At 43.1% G+C, this 23,980-nt stretch overlaps 1 protein-coding gene across 3 annotated transcripts in view; it reads left to right on the forward strand.

Annotated features, from left to right (window-relative positions):
• The window catches only part of LOC137304093 (adenosine kinase-like), a 215,844-nt gene that overhangs the window by 160,024 nt on the left and 31,840 nt on the right, over positions 1–23,980 (forward strand). For all 3 annotated transcript variants that reach the window (XM_067972565.1, XM_067972566.1, XM_067972567.1), the window contains exon 7: positions 13,898–14,068. In XM_067972565.1, coding sequence (XP_067828666.1) covers positions 13,898–14,068 — 171 coding nt within the window. The remainder of the gene's footprint in view (positions 1–13,897; positions 14,069–23,980) is intronic.

The raw sequence follows: 23,980 nt of genomic DNA on the forward strand, positions 1-23,980 counted from the left end.
GGATCAGGCAAAAAGAAACAAAATAAAGTACATCAAAAACCATTTCATGAAGTTAAAACACAAAATCAACCTATCTTTCCACACTGCTCCGATGTCTCCCTCTCCGATTTCGCCCTCTTCACCCCCCTGATGTCCCCCTGATTTCCCCTCTTCGTCACCCTGATCTCCCACTCTTCGTCCCCCCGATCTTCCCTTCTTCACCCCCCCCGATGTCCCCCCCCACCTCCCCTTCTTCACCACCCCCCACCTCCCCTTCTTCACCACCCCCCAATCTTCCTCTCTCTTTTTCTCCTCCCCCGATCTTCCCCTCTCTTTCTCCTCCCCTGATGTGGAGATGCCGGTGATGGACTGGGGTTGACAATTGTAAACAATTTTACAACACCAAGTTATAGTCCAACGATTTTTATTTGAAATCTACAAGCTTTCGGAGGCTTCCTCCTTCCTCAGGTAAATGTGAGGATTTACCTGAGGAAGGAGGAAGCCTCCGAAAGCTTGTAGATTTCAAATAAAAATCGTTGGACTATAACTTGGTGTTGTAAAATTGTTTACAATTTCTCCTCCCCCGATCTTCCCCTCTCTCTTTCTCCTCCCCCGATCTTCCCCTCTCTCTCCTCCCCCGATCTTCCCCCCTCTCTCTCTCTCCTCCCCTGATCTTCCCCTCTCTCTCTCCTCCCCCGATCTTCCCCTCTCTCTCTCTCCTCCCCCGATCTTCCGCTCTCTCTCTCTCTCCTCCCCCGATCTTCCCCTCTCTCTCTCTCTCTCTCTCCTCCCCCGATCTTCCCCTCTCTCTCTCTCTCTCTCTCTCCTCCCCCGATCTTCCCCCTCTCTCTCTCTCTCTCCTCCCCCGATCTTCCCCTCTCTCTCTCTCTCTCTCCTCCCCCGATCTTCCCCTCTCTCTCTCTCTCTCCTCCCCTGATCTTCCCCTCTCTCTCTCTCTCCTCCCCCGATCTTCCCCTCTCTCTCTCTCGCCTCCCCCGATCTTCCCCTCTCTCTCTCTCCTCCCCCGATCTTCCCCTCTCTCTCTCTCTCTCTCTCCTCCCCCGATCTTCCCCTCTCTCTCTCTCTCTCTCCTCCCCCGATCTTCCCCTCTCTCTCTCTCTCTCCTCCCCCGATCTTCCCCTCTCTCTCTCTCCTCCCCCGATCTTCCTCTCTCTCTCTCTCTCTCTCTCCTCCCCCGATCTTCCCCTCTCTCTCTCCTCCCCCGATCTTCCCCTCTCTCTCTCCTCCCCCGATCTTCCCCTCTCTCTCTCTCTCTCTCTCTCCTCCCCCGATCTTCCCCTCTCTCTCTCTCTCTCCTCCCCCGATCTTCTTCCCCCCCCTCTCTCTCTCTCCTCCCCCGATCTTCCCCCCCCCTCTCTCTCTCTCCTCCCGCGATCTTCCCCTCTCTCTCTCTCTCTCCTCCCCCGATCTTCCCCTCTCTCTCTCTCTCTCCTCCCCCGATCTTCCCCTCTCTCTCTCTCTCCTCCCCCGATCTTCCCCTCTCTCTCTCTCCTCCCCCGATCTTCCTCTCTCTCTCTCTCTCTCCTCCCCCGATCTTCCCCTCTCTCTCTCCTCCCCCGATCTTCCCCTCTCTCTCTCCTCCCCCGATCTTCCCCTCTCTCTCTCTCTCTCTCTCCTCCCCCGATCTTCCCCTCTCTCTCTCTCTCTCTCTCCTCCCCCGATCTTCCCCTCTCTCTCTCTCTCTCCTCCCCCGATCTTCCCCTCTCTCTCTCTCTCTCCTCCCCCGATCTTCCCCCCTCTCTCTCTCTCTCTTCCCCCGAACTTTTCCTCTCTTTCTGCCCCCGCCCCCCCCCCGAATCTTCGGTTCCAGTACCGGATGATGTCTCGCTCTCTTTCTCCCCCACCCCCAACCTTGCGTTGCAGCTCTTGATGGCAATCAGCCTGTCAATCAGGCTGGCTGCCGGGCGTGAAACCCGGAGAGCACATTAATCATCATCAATCACGATGCAATCGCATTGGAAACGGCAAGTTTTGTTTATGCAGGTTTGCCACGCACACCTTCACCCCCCTGCCCCCCCACCCCCTGCTGCCAACCTTCCACCATTTCAAAATTGAGCCCTGCGTGCCTGAAATCGAAGGTGATTTATTCCTCAGCACTATCAACCCTTATGTTGATGAGCACAACATTCGATAAAAGGGTAATAAACAGCTGGGTATAACAACAAAACCTCATTGGACATTAATCTTAGAATTTCACAACAAACTTGGATAAAAGCTGTAAAATCTTATCAGCAAGTCTAGCTTTCCTGTTTTCTTTTGATAATTACTGTGGCTACCAACCCAAAATCTAAGCAGCTGTTACTATGTTTCTGCTTACAGGTTTTGTCATTTTTACACAAACACACATTTTCCTTAATTTCATAAAAACGTAAATATCAAATGAGAAAAGACCATTCAATCTATCATGCTCATTCCCTCCACATATCACATAGAATTTGGCTTGCCATACGGAGTGACAACTTCCAAAAATATAAAGCTTGGTGAAATTTCTCCTTGTCCCCAAAGGTAATCCGGCAAAATTCCTGAGTATTAATCCAACCTTAAAGCCACACAACTGTATTTGCACTCCAAGTTGACTTGCGTACAGTCTGTCCAAAAAATTGGGGCAAAAATTGCAAGGATTTCCCCATATTTCTTGCAGTGAAACGGAGGACTATTTTGGATATGCATTGGTACTCTTGTTAAAATGGAGCCACTCTGCTCCCAGTTTAGGCTGGAACCTTCCTCTATTTCACACTGGCATTGTTCTCCCTGCTATTCCCTTATCCTTCTCCAGTTCATGGAGTCAGTCTTTCTCATTTGCCCTTCATTGCTACTCCTGATTCCCATCTGATGATGCTGCTCCAAGGGATCAAACGGTTAAATCGCCTGGGCAGCATCAGGCAGAAGCTGTGAGGGGCGAGTCAATAGTGATCTATACATGAAGTGGACTATTCGGTAGCGGAGGTGTAAAACTTGGAATTCTTTAAGAAGCAATTGGATGCCACAGTGGGGAGATGGTGGGACCCTTTAAGATGGATGAACGAATATGGACTGAATGGCCTTCCTCATCTGTATTTATCTTGTGATCTTATCCCATTTAAAACTTCGATAAAAGATATTTGTACAGCTCGTTTTAAAGGGGTTAATCAGCATAAGCATGAACTTTTGTTCGTCTGTTCTACATGTTCACTACTGTGTCTGTGTGCGCACACTTGCTAGTGGTGGTCAGTCATGCCTAGTCTTGCTTGGGCTTGGCAATTTTGTATTCATGTTCTCTAGTTCTGCAATCAAAATCTAAGTAGTTAGGTTACGTCCATATTTTTCACGTCCCTCATCATTTTTTAAGACCTGAATCATAACTGTTCCTGAAAACGACGTCAAGTTTGGAATCTCTACAACTTGGAGACACCAGCCCAAGAATGCAATCAGTTGTTCTTCTCCAAAGAATCAATGTTCTTTTGAAGATCTGGTGCTCAAAACTACACATGATGTACTAAATGTGATTTTGCCAATGAATTATACAGGGTTAAAATAACCTGTTTTGATTTATAATCAAATCTTTTCTATGACTTTTACTTCAGATTCTTTTCACTTCCTTCTTTCTTCCCCTTTGTCTTTTTTATGTGTGATTTCTGATAGAAGCAGCCTGAATACATTTGTTTAAGGAACACAGGATGAGCAAGCAAGGCCTTGGCTTGATTCTAGGCCTATCAGTAATTCTTGCTGGGGTGAGTAGGACTTCCATGCAGGTTTTGCAACAATTGAATTTAAGCAGCCAGCAAGGCATGTTCAGTGGAATGTTTTGCCAGTTGAGTCTTCATTGTGGGAGGAATCTATTCTCATTGCAAAATTAGGTTAGGTAAGATGTCTGATCTATTTTGGGATACTGTCGTGCTCAAAATAACTGAAGTTTAGATTATTGCTAACAAATGATGTATCCTATATAAAACTGGTAGTGTAGAGCAGAATCGTGATTTGAAATTGCATACAACATCAGAAAAATAATGTTGAAGTTTGTACCTAGCTAGAAAAATGAAAGAGAAACAATTGTAAGAAAAGTTAACAGGATCATAGAGTAAATTACAATCCATAATTGGAATTGCAATTAGGTACATCTTTAAGTGAATATTTGCATTGTAGCAAATATTTAATCACAGTTAACATTTAGAACTATTCATCAAGAACAGAGAAAACAAACAAATCATTGCAGGCCAGTGGTTGGGAGAAGATGAATGCTCTCTTAAGCAAGTAATGTGAGGGCTGCTGGCAATTAAACCAGTTTCAAGCTTCCTGCAGCATGTGGTTGCTATTTTGGTATTAAAAAAACATGATTTTATGGCTTTTGGACTGTTCCATAAGTTTCAGTACAGATTGTTCCTTATGGTTTAAGGTTATTTATTACAGTTCTAAATGTATTATGGTAGGAAATTTAATTTGATTGGAAGAAGTGTGAGGCTCAAGTGCCACATTTACAGGTCTATCAGCTTCATAAATCTACCTCTTTCACACCAAGTTGTGCAGTTTCCATTTCATAACTTTTTTCCTGAAATGCTTGTACATAATATTTTGCTGTAATTCTCTTCTACCATTATTGGCAATAGTAGTAATCTACTGTTGCTTCCATGTTGAAGAACTATTTTCTGTAGTGATGTTGCATTTTACCTGCTAACCAATAACAACTTCCATTTATGTGGTACCTTAACGTAGAAAAACGTCCCAAGACACTTCACAGAGGTATAATCAAAAAAATGGACACTGAACCAATGAAGGAGATATTAGGATGGATGACCAAAAGCTTGGTCAAAGAGTTGGATTTTAGGGAGGATCTTAAAGGATGAGAATGAGGTGGAGGGACAGAGGGGTTTCGGGAGAGAATTTGAGCGTGAGGCCTTGGTGGCTGAAAGCATGGTCGCTCATGGGGCAAAGGGAAGGATGCACAAGAGACCAGAATTAGAGTAACAGAGTTTTGGGTGAGGTTGTAGGGCTGGAGTTACAGAGATAAAAATGGGTTCAGCCATGAAGGGATTTAAACAAGAGAGAGTTTTAAATTTGAGGCGGTGGGGGACGGGGAGCCAATATAAGTCAGCAAGGATGGGGGTGTTGGGTGAGCGGGACGGTGCAGATAGGATACGGTCAGCAGAGTTTTGAATGACTTGAAGTTTACGGATGGTGAAAAATGGGTGGCCAGCCAGGAGAGTATTGGAATAGTCGATTTAGCTATAAAAGCAAAATATAGGCATTCACTTTGTGCAATATTCTGAAATCTGCATAAGCTGTAAGAAGATCCTCTTGGTCACTAATCTTTTTCTCACCCAACCCCCATCCCTAATTTTCAATTTTCGATGCTCATGTTCCAACCACAATTTTGGTCTGTCAAGATTCTGGTGAGGATTCTGGAAGGACCAAATCCACACAAGTGATCAAGCACTAGTTGGTCAAAGCAATGACTTTGAAAGTGCCATGCCACCCAGTACAGGGCACCCCACATCTTCCTTCTATTGTTGTCATGTACTTGATGATGAATATTCTCACGAACACCTGTGGAAAATCTTGACTGAGCCAATACTGAGATCTTTAAATGCCACACGAGTAATACAGCCTGTCTTCCTACCATCCAGTGATCTGCAATTATGATGTCTTGACAGATGAACCTTCTGGTGGATGTGCTGGGAGATGCAGCAGTGAACTCTAACCAGTGACCCTTCTCCACCTACACCTCAATTCCATTGCTGGCCTTAAGACAGGCATTTAGTTTATACACCTGTCCTACTTTCCTTGAGATGAGAAGGTTCACTGTCTGCAAAAGTATTGGATGTGGTACCTACACTTTATCGCCGCAGATAGCACCTGTGTTGCCCAGACATTGTGGGCCTGATATTAGGAGGGCTGTGGGTTGGCAACAGGGTGTCGACTGGGCGCGTGGGTAACGCGCCCAGTGAAATCGGGGTGCTCCGCACGGAATCGCAGACTAATTGGAGCCACTTACCTGTGCTTCCGGGTTTTGTGCTGGAAAGCTGCGCAGCGGGCGGACTGCGCATGTGCAGCATAGGCTGTCAGCTGGAGGAGCCCTGTTTAAAGGGGCAGTCCTCCACTGACTGATGCTGCAGGAAATAGGCAAAATTACAGCATGGAGCATCGCAGGGGGAAGGCTGCTCCCAGGTTTAATGATGCCTCACTCCAGGTATTATTGGATGGAGGAGGGGGAGGGCAGAGATCCTCCCCCCGGCGGGAGGGAGGAAGCGGCCTGCCTCTGCCACCAAGAAGGCCTGGCTCGAGGTGGCAGAGGAGGTCACCTGCACCACCAACATATCGCGCACCTGCATACAGTGCAGGAGGCGCTTCAATGACCTAAGTAGGTCAACCGAAATGAGTAATCTTACTTATTCCCCTACACTCCGTCTGCTACATCACCACCCCCACCCCACATCTCCTTCTGCACTGCCAACACTACTCTGTCACATCACTCCTCACACCCACTCAAAGCTCATCCTCATCTTACCTGCACTTACTCACCTCACCAGTACTCATCCCGCCACTACCACTCAACCCAATCCTCATACAATCTCATGGCTCTATCTCATACTCACCCTCTCATGCATCTCTTTCACGGTCAGCCACACTCAACCTGCCACTACCTGTGCTGCAGCCACAGGGCATGCATCACGTATGTGCAGTAGGAAGCATAAGGCAAACGTGTCGTGAGCATGAAGGGGATGCACAACGGTGTTTGAGGGTTTGTCATGGTTTTTACCTATATTTAATTTCTGATCAACTCACATAATATATTATATTGTCACCATTACTGCCATGTCTTTGCGAATCTTGTCTGGTTTGTGCAATAATGCCCTTTCCTGAGGATCATTATGAAGACCTACAACTGATGCCACCCATTGTGTCACTGCAGAGTGGGTGTAGGTGTATTTGCAGGGCTCTTTTGTGCAGACGACTGAGAGACGTCAGCGACGTCCCCGGTGGCACCCTGGAAGGATGCGGAGGAGAGGTTGTTGAGGGCAGTGGTGACTTTGACAGTGACAGGTAAGAAGATGGTGCTCAGGCCATCCGGGAGCAGCTCGGGATGAAGGAGGCTGCAGATGTCCACGACTACATGTTGAGTGACTCTGAGCCTCCGTACGCACTGCTGCTCAGAGAGGTCCAGGAAGCTGAGCCTCAGTCTGTAGACCCTGTGGCGAGGGTAGTGCCCTCTGCGACGTATCTCTCTCTGCGGTTGCCCTCCCTCCTGCTGTGCAGGTGGATGTGTCACAGCACTGTGTTGTGGGGCTCCACGTATCAGAGGTGGCCGGCGAGGCTGGTGATGCTGTTCGTCCTCCGAGGAGGTCATGACTGCAGCTACGTCGGCCCCCATCCGGAAGATGTATGTTTGAGGGGGTCCGCAAGGTAGGTAAATGTGTCTGGACACCGGGGTAAGTGTGCAAGTTGGTGAATTTTATTGTTAGGAGGAGGGTGGTGGAGGCCAAACTTTGTCCAAAGTGACAGAGTGGCCTCCTGCAATGAGTGAGGGTCTCCCCCGCCACCCCCCCCCCCTCCCCACCTGTCAAATGGACCTTTGCAGCTGCCACAGGCTGATGGCTGCAACACGTCCATTTGAACTGGGAGTGTTTCCCTCCTAAAATAACAGGTTAATCGGGTCTCTAAACGACCTGAAATACCTTAATGATTACTTTAAGTGGCACCCCGCCGGCTTTAATTGCATGTCAACGCGTCACTGGGGAACCCAAAAGTGGGCGGGTTGGAGCCGGGCTCCAGACCCGCCCCGGGAATCCCCAATTTTCGCAGCCCCCCCGCCACGAACGCTTGGGGGTACGAAAATCGAGTCCTGTGTCTCATGACCAGGTTTCCCTTACTATTCCCCGTAGTCTGTGAGACACAACTGATTCCACAAGTTTGAAGTTGAGGAAAGTGTACTGGGACACTCTCGTTTTATACAGGATGTTTTGTCAAGAAATTTCTGGAAACTATCTGCCAGAAGCTTTTCGGAACAATAGTAAGATTATACCAAACTATAGTTGAAGCACCTACGCAGTGCACGAAGACCAGTTTGAAGCCCAAATATTTACCCTGGGAGAGAGGGTGGATAGGGTGAAAAGCTATTTTCAATCCAACTCAGAGAGCTTGGTAGATTCTGGCATTACTGTCAAGACATGGCTGTGTTGATAGTAGTTGATCGATCCTCTCGATGGGAAAGAAACATTTTAGCACTGAAACCTGTGGAAAGGAATGGGTATCAATATACCTGTCATTGGAGGAAAGGAAATGGCAAAAGAGAGCGACCTTCTCTATCCCCAGCCTCTGAAATTTCTTTTATTTGAATTTCTTTCATGAATTCATTGGCAAAGCTGAATATTTGACGGTGCCTGTTTGTCAGTGCCCTTCCTGGAGAAGTTCCATGCCAGTCTGCAGGCCTCAAAACAAGTCCTTCAAATGTCTAAACTATTTGTGATATCTTAATAAATATATTCTGCTATTAAGCATGGTTTAACTTATTTTTTTGTTCATCAAAAGTTTATCTAAAAAACGAGGGAAGCATTGTAAACCTGCTGCTTGTGTCAAATTGTTAGAGCCAGGCCAGTACTACAAGTTAAAAGCATTTGATTCCCAAGTATTGACTAGCACTTACACTCCAACTTTCTTTGAGGTGAGCATGTTTTGCTAGTCTTATTCTCGCTGACTGATGCTTTCTACACAGATCATGCTGCCTGTAGTAGATTAACTATGTGGCAGCACTGATTACTCATGTAGGTGGAAGTTTCCATAAATTTGATGCTACTGCCATCCCAATAGAGAATAGTAAGATGAATGTGGGAGCTAACTGGTAGGTTGTTCTTGTCAATTATACTACCTGGAATGAGACTTTTGAGATACTTGTGATTTCTTAGCTCCCACGAATATGTGGAAACTGATGAAATGAATAAAAAACAGACTTCTAACAAAAATATGGTTACACCTGTGTCTGCTTTTAGATTGTAAAGAATCTTGATGGCAAAAAAATGTTCCCAGTGAGAAGTAGATGCATGTGAAGTTGAAGAATTATTTTTATATTGTAGTGAATGGGAAGCACAGCTTTGTACATTGTGGCATGATGGCAGTGTCATCAGAATGAGTTCATCCTATTTGCTCCAGAGCTAATTTTGTTTTTGATCACAATATAACTTTTTTTTTAGCTGATACTGCACTACACATTGTGGTTTTAGTCTTGTTGCTAGATAATAATCTATCTTATTCATAGAACATTTGATTTGTAGGGTGTCTAATCCTTAGATTACTTAGTTTGTGATGAGTTTCCATTTTGGTTTTGGAAAAAGTTACATTTCGTATCAGCATTACAACCTGGGTGAATAAACGTGGCAGTACTTTAAAGTGAAAATACTATGAAAATGACAGGCAGAAGAATAAATTGGAAAACCAATGATTAAATTGTCAGGTATGTCATGCAGAGAAAAAGAGATTGCCGTTAGTCGCGCTAATAGCCACAGAACAAATTTGTCAGCAATAAAATAGATTAAAAAGAGGTTTCGGCTGATCTGTTATAAATTTATAATTATTCATGATGACTTCCTGGTAGATTATTTTTAACCATTGATTTAAGAACTGACGACTGCTGTGTAAATGACAGAAATTTGTTGGCTGAGTTGTTCTATTATGCTAATCTTCCAGTCAGTTGCATAAATATAAGATTAGTCATAATGAATCCTCAAACTATTGTAAATACAATATTCATCAAAAGGGTTTTAATATTTTTGTAGACAAATGCACCCTAAGTATGCTACAGGGATGAAAAACAATGATGGTGACATAGCAGAGCTACAGAGATATCTTATCCAAGTGCCATATTATAAGTGAGAATAGATTTGTTGAAACAACTTCATAATGCATGCAAGGGATCTTTAGTATTTTTAGGTGAATGTTGAATCAAAAAACATGTACTTTGCTGTATAGGAAAATTTGATGTGCAATCAAAACTCAATTGTGCAGGTTGAAATCTTTTTTATATTCACATTTGTAGAATCTAAATGGTTGTGATTAGTAAGGCTTTGATTACCTAACTTCCTTTGCAGTGTTGAAAATATTACTTTGCTACTTGCAGACAATTGTCAACAATCAAAAATTAGAGAAAATCAGGTGCCGAGAATAATGGAAATTTCTTTCATTTTGCATGAAAGGGTTAATGAAGTATAATTATTTAACTGCGTACCTTGATGTATCAGAAACTCAGAATGTAAACCAAGTAAGTGGTGTGTTTTTCTCTGTACCTTGGGAAAGGTTGAATTTAGGTACAAAATGATGTGTTGCATCATATCAGCAAATCTAGGAGCTGGTTAACTCCAGGCGGCTGTAGGAAATTCCTGATGGCAATCAGTTGTATGTTCTTATAAGTAGGTTGACAGTATCACTTGAACTACATCTGTGTGAACAAGATCTCAACACAACAAACTGGGGAAATGGACCTTAAGCATTGGCATATAGATGATACACTCTTGGGAACGGTGAATTACTCAGTTTGTTCTGTGAGTGAACTGTGAAGGTCGTCTTCATGCAGGAATAAACTAGATATTTCAGTATTCCCTATTGTATACGTTGATGGATTATTTGTACTGGATTGTTTTGGAACTCTGTTCATGTGTCACCAGCTACATCATTTCCTTTATGACTGTGAAGTATTCATGTTAGTCAGAGGGGAACAGAAACTATACACCTCACAATTTCTGCCACCACAGTAGAATTATTTTAATAGAGCTGTAATCCAAACCAGACCACAGTACCTTCTGTAAATTAGCAATGTATTTTCTTCCTTTCTATATTTTTCCCCGTTTCCTCGTCTGCATTTTCTGCCTTATGCCTGTTCTCACTATTCAGAAAGCAGTGTTATATCCGTTCCCAGCTGCCTTGTTCCTTTTGTGCTCTCTGGCTCCTGCTCTTTTTACATACATGATTCCATTGCAAATGTTCTGCAACCTAACGTCTGCATCCTAGCATTCCTTCAGTCGACACATCCTTCGTTTCTTTTGCCTTGCAGTGACTGAATCACTGCCCCTTGATTTCTGCCATGGCCTTCGTTGGGACAGTGAAAATCAGTTTTGAAAGAGAGCCTCTTCGTGCCTCTCACAAATCCAATCAATAGCTAGCATCTTTTAAATCTGACGGTTTAACTTCAATCCTTAATCCAATGATATTTTGGATCTCACTATCTCCTCTGACTTGAAATGGAACTCCCATAGCTCCTGCATTGCTAACATTGAAATATCCTGTAGCTTTTAAAAAAATAAACTAACTGTCAGCTTTTCAGTAGTTCATCACCATACTGAAAGTTATTAAATTCCAAAAGGAAAGTAATACAATAAGTTGCACATATTGTGCCACATTTTAAGCTCCATTTACAAGTATTTTGAAGTACTGTAGCTGAAGTTCAGAAGGGTCACTGGTATTCTGGAAATGCCACTTCACGTACTATAGAAACAGTTGCTGTATTGGTGAATAGCAATAATTTCCCTTTGTTGTGTTGATGAGGTGCTAAAAGAAATAGATCAGTGTCTCAGTACTTGTATTTAAGGCCTTGTAAATTCCAAGGATATGTGAGGAATATTAGATCTTTTCAGAACAGCGCAGGGGAATCCCACGTCCACTTCAGCTATTTCTATTACATAATAACAATGTAATAGTTTTATTTGAAGTTCAGTCCTCGTACGGGGAATTAATTAAATCAGAGTGAATCCAAACATAAACCGATGGAAAGCTGTTTTGACCTATACTGAAAGCAGTTAATGGTTAAAATAGTTAAACTGTATTTTGCCTTTGTTGTCCCAGGTTTCATCTGTGGCTGTTGATAACAAATGTACTACTTGTGTATTTTCCTTTAAATTGAATTAGCTTTTCAAGTACTTTTGAACAAATTGTTTTTTATGCAAAATGTGGGAAAATTAGTTTGGATTGAATTTAATCTGAATGTTAGTATAAACAGAGCTGAAGAGGTGCTGTTTTACATACACATTAGGATAAGATTGACAACCTAGCCCAAACTGGCAGGGATCCAGGGAGTAATCTTATAAGTGTGCAGAAATTGAGGAAGTGTATTTCAAAAACATTTTGTCGTGAAAAATTAATACAAACTCATGGAACATCCAGTACAGAGAAGTCAGCAAAAAGGCAAAGCATTCAATAATGGACAGAATTATTTTACATTCAAATTTGTTGTCTTCAAAAAGATTATCACCAGCTCTCAGCCTTGTGTGGGGAGGTACCAAGTGAAGGTTTAGCATTCTCCATTGGTGGTACACAAATCAGAGGCAGTCACAGTGTTTCTCTCGCAAACCTTCTTTTGACTGGCCAGGGTCACAGTGGGGGAACGATGGGAGTACATAAATTTCACCTGCGGTTGCTATATAGCACAGCAAAAAGAAGTTGAGAGGTTTCAGCATCATGAATGAAATTGGGAAAAACGTTTGTACAAATCATCACATCACATGAAAGGAAAAAAAGAAAAAACTTGTGATTTTAATCACTCCACCATTGGTGGCCGTGCCTTCAGCTGCCTAGACTCTAAGCTCTGGAATTCCCTCGCTAAACCTCTCTACCCCTCTCTCCTCCTTTAAGACACTCCTTAAAACCTACCTCTTCAACCAAGCTTTTGGTCACCTGTCCTAATATCTCCTTATGTGGCTCGGTGTCAAATGTTGTTTGATAATCGCTCCTGTGAAGCGCTGTGGGGCGTTTTACTACGTTTACTATGTAAATGCAAGTTGTTGTTGTTGTTGCATTTATTTGGCACTTTCAATGTCCTCAGGACATTCCAAAGAGCGTCACATCCATTGAATTACTTTTGAAACCTCGTCACTGTTGTTAGAATGGCAAACGTGACAGCAAATTTGCACGCAGAAAGGACCCACAAACAGCAATTAAATAATGAGCAGTTACTCTCTCTTGGTGGTGTTGGCTGAGGGATAAATGTTGTCGTTTCATTGTCATGGGATCTTTTATGGTAGACGGGGCCTAGGTTGAGCGATACAATATTGCATTGAGTGTTGTTCTAGATTGCACTCCAGTCCTGGAGTGGGGCTTGAACCCACAACCTTCTGACTCAGAGGCAAGAATACTGCCGCTGAGCCAAGCTGACAAGAAAACAAGAAATCTTGAATATTTTCTTATTTGTTTACTCATTAATACATCAGTCATACTGCACATTGCGCATTCCTGGTTTTGCAACAAAGCAAAATGTTCATGATACCTGGAACCAAAGTTTAGGATTTGGCTTCAGTACATGTCAGTGCATCTCCAGCTTCACAACAGTTGCTGTGTATTGACAGAAAGAAATTCTCTGGCATTCAGACACAAAGTATGCCTGTACAGAGCTCTTCTTTCCTCTGTCTGGTGTGGAGAAGGCAACATAATTTGTGCTGCCTGTTCACATAGCTCTCAGTGCAGGTACCATCCAAACGATACCTGCAGTGTAACACACAGCTAGAGCGAAAGTGTGCATTTGTGTTGTAGCTGTATTGTAAATATAGTGTACGTCTTTCAAAAGCATATGTAAAGTGCATTCTTATTACCATCAGCTTTTTAAAATTTAAGCCATTACTGATTTTAATTATCAGGATAAATAATTCACTGAATTGTCCCTTAACTGTATTTTTGGTGAATACAATATTTAAGAATTGCTATGAAAAATATAGAGTATATGTTACTGTACTTGAGACTGTCCTGAATATATTGCTTTCGTATTAGCATGTTCTTTGTGTTAATATCAAAACTAGAGTGTTAAAATGAAGTTATTGGGACACAGCCAATTAATAAACTGTCTGATGCTAAGTGTTGGGTTTATTATAGTTTCTTGCACAAAAGTTCTGTTGTTTCAAATGTGTTCTACTACAGCCAGTAAGATTGTCCATCTTTTGTTCTCTTCTAGGGATTCTTTATTACAGTATCACCAGAATCCATTCTGAAAGTGGCAACTCATGTCTCTGAAAGCAATAAGATCTTGGGCTTGAATCTATCTGCCCCATTCATCTCGCAGTTTTTTAAGGAGGACCTGATGAAAGTCATCCCCTACGTTGATATCCTCTTTGGAAATGAGACGGTTTGTTTTTTTTAAAATAAATGTAGTGGATTTTACACAATAGTTAGTGCAGGTTAATTGGAAAGTCAGCACTCGTTACATGACAAAAGACAGTCATGCTTTCTTTACCAATTTCATACAGAGCGGAACTGTTCAGTGACAGGCGCAGTGAATTTTCTTTGAATCATTTCAGTGCATTTTGAAGTAATTGAAGTATAGAACCTGGACTCTGATTACATATTTAAAATATACCGGCTGGGTTTTCCTTTAATGTTCCATGCTTAAACTGTTAATTCTAGGATCTATTTTATTCTTTAGGAGTCCAATATTAAACTGCCTGAGTCATAGAAGCATAGAAGTTTATAGCACAGAAGAAGGATGTGCAGTACACCGTGTCTGTGCCGGTTCTTTGCAAGAGCAATTCAAAACTAATCCCACTGGCCCACTCTTTCTCCATAGCCCTTTATCTTCCTCTGCTTCAAATATTTATTCAATTTTCCTTTAAAAGATGCAATGGTCTCTGCCTCAGCCGCTCTTTATGGCAAAGCTTTCCGTGCTCCAACAACCTGCAGTAGAAAGAAGTTTCTATTAACCACTCTCGTAGTGACAATGTTAAAAGGATGACTCTTTGTCACTGACTCCCCAATCAGGGGAAATAGTCTTACCCTATTCTCTATTAATACCCTTCATAATTTTGAAAACCTCTCATCTCTGCTTAGCCTTCTCTGTTCCAGTGGAAACAGTTCCAGTATCTCAAACCTTTCCTCATAACTATCGTTTCCCAACCTGGCATCATCCTTGTCTATCCATGCTGCACATTCTCTATGGCTTTGTAGCCCTTTCTACAGTTGGGCGACCAAAACTGCATATATTGGCTCGGCCAGTTAGAGTACTGTTTTGTACAAATTTATAATTACTTCTTTACACTTGTACTCTGTCCCTATTTTTAAAACCCAAAATAGCGTCAGTCTTTTTTTATGGCTTCATCTACCTGTGCTCGCAATTTTGAGAATTATGTATTTGAATCCCTTAGGTTTTTCTGTTCATCCACAAAATGTATTATCTTAAACATATCCACGCTAAATTGCATTTGCCACCTATCTGCCCATTACACTAATAATCTGTGTGTGTTTTCCTGAAGTCTTTTAAAGTTCTCCTTGTTGTTTGCCAAACCCTTTACTTTGTGTCATCTAGAAAATTTCAAGATTGTGCGAATCTATATGTGCCGAGAACAATGTGCCAGCACTGGCCCCGAGGGTTCACCATTTCCAGCCCTTCTCCAATCTGAGTAACACCCATTTACCTTGACAGTGTTTCCCGTCCATCAACCAAATTTCTATCCATGTTGCTATATTTCTTCTTCTACCATATGCCTGAATTTTTGTAACAGCCCTCTTGTGAGACACACAGGGCTCGATTTTTGGACGTCCGAGCTGGTGGGTTCGTGGCGGGGGGGCTCCGAAAATTGGGGATTCCCGGCGCGGGTCCGGAGCCCGGCTCCAACCCGCCCATTTCTGGGTTCCCCAGTGACGTGCTTAAATGCGCGCGCAGCCCCTGCATGCGGGACTCCCACCGGCAATTAAAGCCGTCGGGATCCCACTTAAGGCAATTAATGTGATAGTTCAGGTCGTTAGCAGACCTGATTTGTAGGATATTTTAGGAGGGGTGGGATTTTCATCTCAACTGAGCGTGTTTCCCCTATTGGGGGAAACACTCCCAGCTTAAATGGACGTGTTGCAGTCACCAGCCTGTGGCAGCTGCAAAGGTCCATTTGACAGGTGGGGTGCGGGGAGACCCTCACTCATTGCAGGAGGCCACTCTGTCACTTTGGACAAAGTTTGGCCTCCACCACCCTCCCCAGAACAATAAAATTCACCAACTTGGAACCTCAACCCCGGTGTGCAGACACATTTACCTACCTTGCGGACCCCCTCGAACATACATCTTCGGGTTGGGGGCCGCCAAAGCTGCAGTCATGACCTCCTCGGAGGACGAACAGTATCACCAGCCACGCCGTCCACCTTTGACACGTGGAGCTGCACAACACGGTGCTGTGACACATCCACCTGCACAGCAGGAGGGAGGGCAACCGCAGAGAGAGATGCATCACAGAAGGCACTACCCTCGCCACGGGGTCTACAGACCGAGGCTCAGCTTCCTGGACCTCTGTGAGCAGCAGTGCACACGGAGGCTCAGAGTCACTCGACATGTAGTCGTGGACATCTGCAGCCTCCTTCATGCCGAGCTGCTCCTGGCTGGCCCGAGCACCATCTTCTTACCTGTCGCTTTCAAAGTCACCACTGCCCTCAACAACTTCTCCTCCGCATCCTTCCAGGGTGCCACCAGGGACATCGCCGACGTCTCTCAGTCGTCTGCACAAAAGAGCCCTGCAAATACACCTACACCCACTCTGCAGTGACACAATGGGTGGCATCAGTTGTGGGTCTTCATGGTGATCCTCAGGAAAGGGCATTATTGCACTTACCAGATAAAATTTGCAAAGACGTGGCAGTAGTGGTGACAATATAATATGTAATGTGAATTGATCAGAAATCAAATATAAGTATAAACCATGACAAACCCTCAAACACCGTTGTGCATCCCCTTCATGCTCATGAAACATTTGCCTTACGCTTCCTACTACACATATGTGATGCATGCCCTGTGGCTGCAGCACAGGTAGTGGCAGGTTGGGTGAGGCTGACCGTGAAAGAGATGCATGAGAGGGTGAGTATGAGACAGAGCCATGAGGATTGGGTTGAGTGGTAGTGGTGGGATGAGTACTGGCGAGGTGAGTAAGTGCAGGTAAGATGAGGATGAGCTTTGAGTGGGTGTGAGGAGTGATGTGATAGAGTAGTGTTGGCAGTGCAGAAGGAGATGTGGGGTGGGGGCGGTGATGTGGCAGACGGAGTGTAGGGGAATGAGTAAGCGTGCTCACTTCGGCTGACCTACTTAGGTAATTGAAGCGCCTCCTGCAGTGTATGCAGGTACATGATATGTTGGTGGTGCTGGTGACCTCCTCTGCCACCTCGAACCAGGCCTTCTTGGTGGCAGAGGCAGGCCACTTCCTCCCGTCCGCCGGGGAAAAGATCTCTGTCCGCCCTCTCCTCCTCACCCCATCCAGTAGGATCTGGAGTGAGGCATCATTAAACCTGGGAGCAGCCTTCCCCCTGGGCTGCTCCATGCTGTAATTTTGGCTCCTTTCTGCAGCATCAGTCAGTGGAGGACTGCCCCTTTAAATAGGGCTCCTCCAGCTGACAGCCTATCATGTGGGTGCGCACTCCGCCCACTGCGCAGCTTTCCAGCGCGAAACCCGGAAGCCAAGGTAAGTGCCTTCAATTAGGCTGTGATCGCATGCGGAGCACCCCAAATTCATTGGGCGCGTTACCCATGCTCCCAGTCGACGCCCCCCCCCCCCACTGCTGCCAACCCGCCTCCCTCCTAATATCAAGCCCATATACTTGCATATCCCTAATGTCAGTGAACCCTTAAACCATTCCATACCCAGGAGACCAGACCGGTGATGTGCTCCCAGTCTCTTTCAGTTGGTACTCTTAAGCTGTCTATTGGGAGGTGTATGAGAACAATGTACAAACATACGAACAATGATGGACAGGAAAAGATCCTCTGGTCCATTCAGCCTGTCCCACACAATTGTGATATCTTGTTTATCACAATATATATATTCTCTGCACCTCACCCACAACCATGTGATGTCCTGGGAGAGGTAAAAAACCAGATAAAAGCCAAGGCCAATTTGTGGCGGGGGGGTGGGAACCTGGGAAATTCCTCTCCAACCTCCCTCGGCGATCGAAACTAGACCAGGAGATTACTCTGGCCCTGATAATTCTGTGCAGTACCTACCTTTTGTATGAGGTGATTTCCGCCCCAGCCTGAAACAGGTCCAACTCTCGCTTGAAGGAATTCAGCAAGTCGGCGTTCTCTGGGGAAAGAGCCACCTCCTCACATCTAACCTAGATCTGGCCTTATACAACTTAAAATTGTGACCTCTGATCCTCCCTAATCTATTTAATTGGAACAAACTGTCATCTCGAACACTATCTATTGCCTTCATCATCTTATAAACCTCGATCAGATCACCCCTAAGTCTACACTTCTCCATTGTGTAGAGTCCCAGTTCTTTTAGCCTATCTTGATAACCAAGGCCAACATTAAAGGTTCACCGTGTTTTAAAAACATAAAACTGCTTGATATCAGGGATTCAAGGGAGCTTATGGGTTGATCAAAATAGTTGCTAGCATTTGTGATTGACTAAAACTTGGTATGGGGAATGATGAATAGCCCATTACTGTATTACATTCAGGGAATAACAAAAGTGTTTCCTGTTTATTTAGTTACTTGCGGTCTAAATCATAAATATACCATTTGCAAATGGGTTTTCTTGACATGACTTGATCTTGTACAAGGATTCCTGCAGTGATTAATAATCTAGAGTGTGAGTCATCATTTGACTCGACTATGTACTTAATAAGAGATCCATCAGGAAGGAAAATCGATTATTGCAAACAGGGAGCTCTTGGATTTAAGGATAGGTTCATCCAGAGTATCAAATTTAATATGGCTAGTGAAAGATTGTTCATTTGAGACAGTAGTGTGACAAAATTACTCCTTGTTTTTAATGTTCTTACCTCCTCACCTCAAGCTTATTGGCCAGAATTTACTGTCATGTAATGGTGAGGGTAATGGCGTTCGTCGTTATTTATGCTCAAATTGTCCAGCAAATTCAGGTGAGGGCAGATGTGCGGCTATACCCAAAAATCCAGAAGTTGCTATCCAAGACGCGCCGCTCCACTGTTAGCTTCGCGAAAATGGCATCTCGCTGTCTGACTCACCATTCAAATGCATTGAACGGTGTGAAGTTCCTTTACTTGCATGGTAGATATGAACTAAACTCCTCAGAAAGTTAGTGCTTGTCCATTTCAGCCTAAGTATCTTTTTTAACAGCGTAATAAGTTTTAATTACTGCCAAGCATCCTCTCTGGCACTGAAAATTAACTTTTTCGACCCTGGAGTGTCAGTCCTTCAGCTTTTAACTGTTGTTGGAGATTTTTTTTTAAAATGTTAATTAGTTTTTAAAAAAATTTTCTTTTTGTCTTTTTATTTCTCTCTCGTAATCCAATCTTTCTTTCCCTTTCTTTATTTCACTTTCTCTACCTGATTTGACATTAAACTCACTATTCTAACTTACACTTCCTGGTTCAGAACCTGCGCTGTGCAATCCTAAATCCTTTAATTCTGATTGGTTAAGGAGATGCACAGTTGCTTGCCCTGTTCGCACAGATTCCAGATGCCCTTTAGAGGGTAGCCACTGTTTCCATCTCCCACTTACAACAACTTGCTGTGCAAAAGCTCGTGGAAATTAAACAGGCATGGGCAAGTCTAACAAACTTCAGTTGTCGTTTGTTCGCTGGCTACAGTAAATTCTGGCCCAATGACTCTTCTATGAGGTATGGTCGCACAGGTGCCAGTTACCTTCTGGTGCCTCATTAATTGTTCATGTGTGAAACTTGACGGTTAGCATATTTGAAGAGAATACAGCTAAGCCCGAGTGTGTCTTCAGTGGCCATCAGCACACCTTTCTGCACTTCCTGTTATGTCAACAGGACCCTAATGACCTTATAACCATGGTCTGAGCAAGGTAGTGAAAGCTGCTTTGAAGACTGAAGAGATGAGTATTAAACTCCTTTGTGGGGCCAGGAGTCGTCTTCTGGGCTCAACCGCAAGACCCCACTGAAATCCAGTCCCCACCAGTAACCTTCCAACTGGCAGACAACCTCCAGGCCGCACAATTTTAACCAGCCAGCCTCCTCTTTCCGCCCATTCCAGGTGGACAGCGGCATGTAAGTGAGGCCGGTGAATTAATATATCCTGGGCCTCAAATTGATGCTGTCAGAGGGGGAGGGCTGTTTGATGCTCGTCTGCCCAAAACCAACTCCCAGTTTAAAAAAAAAACAATAAAATCCTTCGTCAGGTGTCTTCCCCCTCGTTGCCACTCTGTTGATGGTGGTTATCGTGAGTATCCCCACATGTCTTGGAGTGGCTACAATGCAAAGAGCATCAGCTTAGTAGGGAGAAACACCAACCCCAAGGTTAACATGTTGGCAAGAAAATTGATGTTTCTTAAAAAGAAATCAAAGAAATCCCTAGCGAGTGTTATTTTCTTCTTTAAAAACATGGGAGCCTGTGAACCAATAGTTATCCTGCACGTCTTGAGTTCCATTCACTGACAACTGAATACCAATTCAGTTTTAATGTTGACAGAGCCAACTGTCCCATTACCTCTGTTAATATTGATAAATGAAATCCCAAAGTTTCCAGGCAGTCCAACTGACTGCTTCTGAGCTGTAATTCTACTGTAGCAGGCGTGAAGTCAAAGCAAATTGAGACTACCTCCTGGAGGTGATTGTGCTGAAGTGCAATTTGCACTCAAATTACTTTGTACAATTTATGTTGTTACAAATTTGAAACCATTCACAACGATGCTGGCTGTATAGTATACTTGGCCTATTCATTGCAATGAATAGATGTGCAATACAGGAGCATTGGTAAAGTAAGTAAATCACCAGATTAATTGAAACAAATGGAATTGTTCAAAATGACATTGAGAGAATGATAAATTCAGCAATGACTCAAAGTGTACTTTATAGCTGTAATTTTTGTCCAGAACAGTCACAGGTTGCTAAAATAATTTGAAGTGTATTCATCAAACAGGCACCATTGTGATTCAGTAATGATATACACCAAATAATGTTTGGAATTGCCTTCAAATAGTTGCATGTCCTTGCACTTCACATCTTTACAACACATCATTGACATCATTGTTAGCCTTCATCATGCAAGACTGCACTTTGTTTTTCTGTGCAGTTGAATTGAATAACCTGACATTGAGGAAGAAGATATTTAGGTGAATTTCTCAGGGATATGATAATGCTCGCTTCAGATTATTTAAAATTCTAGAATTACCAAAATACATGGAAAATATTCTTCTGCTTAAATAATTCATTACTCCAATGTGTAGTACAAAACATGGAAACAGCATTTTTAAGATATTAACAAACCTCAAGCAAGATTTGAGATGAGAAGGATTTAGTTCCCAATATCGTAGTGGATATGTAAAATAGACTCTTGTGCCTTCAGTAGGATTTCAGTAAAGTGTAATGGTGGGTGTGTGAAATTTCACACTATACCCACTTGAATTGTGAAGAACATTCACTTGACATAAATGACAATTTTTGATTTTGTTTTCAATCTTTGGTTGCATCTGAAGAAAACATGTTCAGCTTTACAACACTAGAATGATGTACTGGTGGTTACAGGTCTGCGAATATTGGTGGGAAGAATTTCAGATGATGATGAATGAGAGCATCACATAATATTAGTGTGATTTTTCTTGTGAAGAATACCGAATAAGCCTAATGCCAACATTAAAGCAGTAAATGATGTGTTGACCAATGGACTTGGTAAAAACTAATGGAAGTTTATTTAGTAAGGTATAAGCTTAAGGGTTGTAAGAATAAGTAGGAGCTGAGGCTGCAGTTTGGGTTTTCCAATTGCTGGGTTGCAACTTTAGACGAAGCCTTAAGTGCACTTCAAAGACCTTCCAGGCATAAATGAAGAAGTAATGGCGATTTCTTGGACCTCACTGACCAAGTGCAGGGGTGACTAGTTGACACCAAATAACTTGTGGGAGCATGTTTTTGATGAAGCCATTCAGACTTATCAAGTTTGAATGTACGATGTTCAGCCAATAGATCAACCAAACAGTGTTGTTAAATATAGAATAGTGGGTGTTGATAGATGCATCGTGAATCTAATTGAACATCGTATAGCTTTTTAAGGATAAGGTATTGTTTTTGGCTGAAATAGCTACAGGCAATCTGCTCACAGGTTTATAGGAACATTAGGAACAGGAGCAGGCCATTCAACCCCTCGAACTCACTTTTGAAAATTTTCCATAAAGCAAGACTTAATTTTAGATTTTTATTTTTCACTCAATCTTTGTACTGCATCTCCATTACACTAAACTTAGTTTAATTATGTAAAGCGTATGGGTTGCAGTTACAAGGATTGAGTAGAAAGTACAATATTGATTTTTTTTAAAAAGAGACAATCATGTGCCATCATGTGTTTATCAACATCATAATGAAGCAAGAGTATTCTGTCCAGTAAGCACAATCTTTCTCCGTCTTTCTATCCGGTAAAGTAGGGCTTTAGCCCTGCATTATACTGCTGTCACTCGTGTTGCAAATTTAGAGCTGTCGCCTTGGGTGTTTAGGTTTTAATCCATCTGATCAATAAGCCACATACATGTTCAAGTAGTTCAGGAATTAAAGAAATTTGGTTGCATTTAGTTTTCTTGAATTATCCAATATGTATCCAAGTTTGCTGACGATACAAAGCTAGGTGGGAAAGTAAGCTGTGAGGAGGACGCAAAGAGTCTGCAATGATTGGGCAAGAAGGTGGCAGATGGAGTATAATGGAGAAATTTGAGGTTATTCACTTTGGTAGGAAAAATAGAAAAACATAATATTTTTTAAATGGTGAGAAACTATTAAATGTTGGTGTTCAGAGAGATTTTGGGTGTCCTTGTACAAGAAACACAAAGTTAACATGCAGGTACAGCAAACAATTAGGAAGGCAAATGGTATGTTGGCCTTTATTGCAAGGGGGTTGTATTAGAAGAGTAAGGAAGTCTTGCTGCAATTGTACAGGGCTTTGGTGAGACCACACCTAGAGTACTGTGTGCAATTTTGGTCTCCTTACCTAAGGAAGGATATGCTTGCCTTAGAGGTGGTGCAACGAAGGTTCGCTAGATTGATTCCTGGGATGAGAGGATTGTCCTATGAGGAAAGATTGAGTTGAATGGGCCCATACTCTCTGGAGTTTAGAAGAATGAGAGGTGATCTCATTGAAACATATAAGATTCTGAGAGGGCTTGACAGGATAGATGCTGGGAGGATGTTTCCCCTGGCTGGAGAGTCTAGAACTAGGGGACATAGTCTCAGGATAAGGGGTCGGACATTGAGGACTGAGATGAGGAGGACTGAGATCAGAAGGTCATGAATATTTGGAATTCTCTACCCCAGAGGGCTGTGGATGCTCAGTCGTTGAGTATATTCAAGTCTGAGATCCATAGATTTTTGGACTCTAGGGGAATCAAGGGATATGGGGATTGGGCGGGAAGTTGAGGTCGAAGATCAGCCATGATCTTATTGAATGGCGGAGCAGGCTCAAGGGGCCGTATGGCCTATGCCTGCACCTGTTTCTTAAGTTCTTATGTTCTTATAGTATTTGTATTGGTAACCTCTGGCACAGTAGCATCCTCAGCAAAAATAATGCTTAATATAGCTTTCAGGTCTGGCAGTGATAACATAACGATTGTTGTCTTTAACAACAGTAAATACCTTATTACATGAGCAATTTCTTTTCCTTGGTACCGTGCATTCTGGGATCAATTAGGCCACTGTAACTTCGTTTGGCTTTAGAAGAGGCATATTAAACCTTCCACAGAAATTTGGCTTCAATTTTCATATACAGTTTTGATGTAAATCAAGCTTTTTATAAGCCAGAAATCTCTGGAAATTTTTAAGACAATTTCCAGTGTTGCCAACTATCGCAATTTACGATGCATGTGACTTTTTAGTGTACTTGCAACCTCATTACTTGACCTTTTTTGGTCTACTTTTTTGTGAATTTTTTTTGTAAATTCACACAAAAATTGAGCTGAGCAAAAGAAGTCAGTGCTACTTTCATTGCCTAGTATTGACATCACTGTTCCAGATAATTTGTAGCATTGCCAGATGCAAACTAAAGCTCCCTGTAATCTGCCCCCAAAATGTGCTTCAACCCCAGTCTGAGAAGGGCAGCCCTGTGATACCAGTGTGACATTTTTTCATTTCCCATCTGTTGCCG

This window comes from Heptranchias perlo, chromosome 36 (genome assembly GCF_035084215.1).
Source record: "Heptranchias perlo isolate sHepPer1 chromosome 36, sHepPer1.hap1, whole genome shotgun sequence".
NCBI classification, from domain to species: Eukaryota; Metazoa; Chordata; class Chondrichthyes; order Hexanchiformes; family Hexanchidae; genus Heptranchias; species Heptranchias perlo.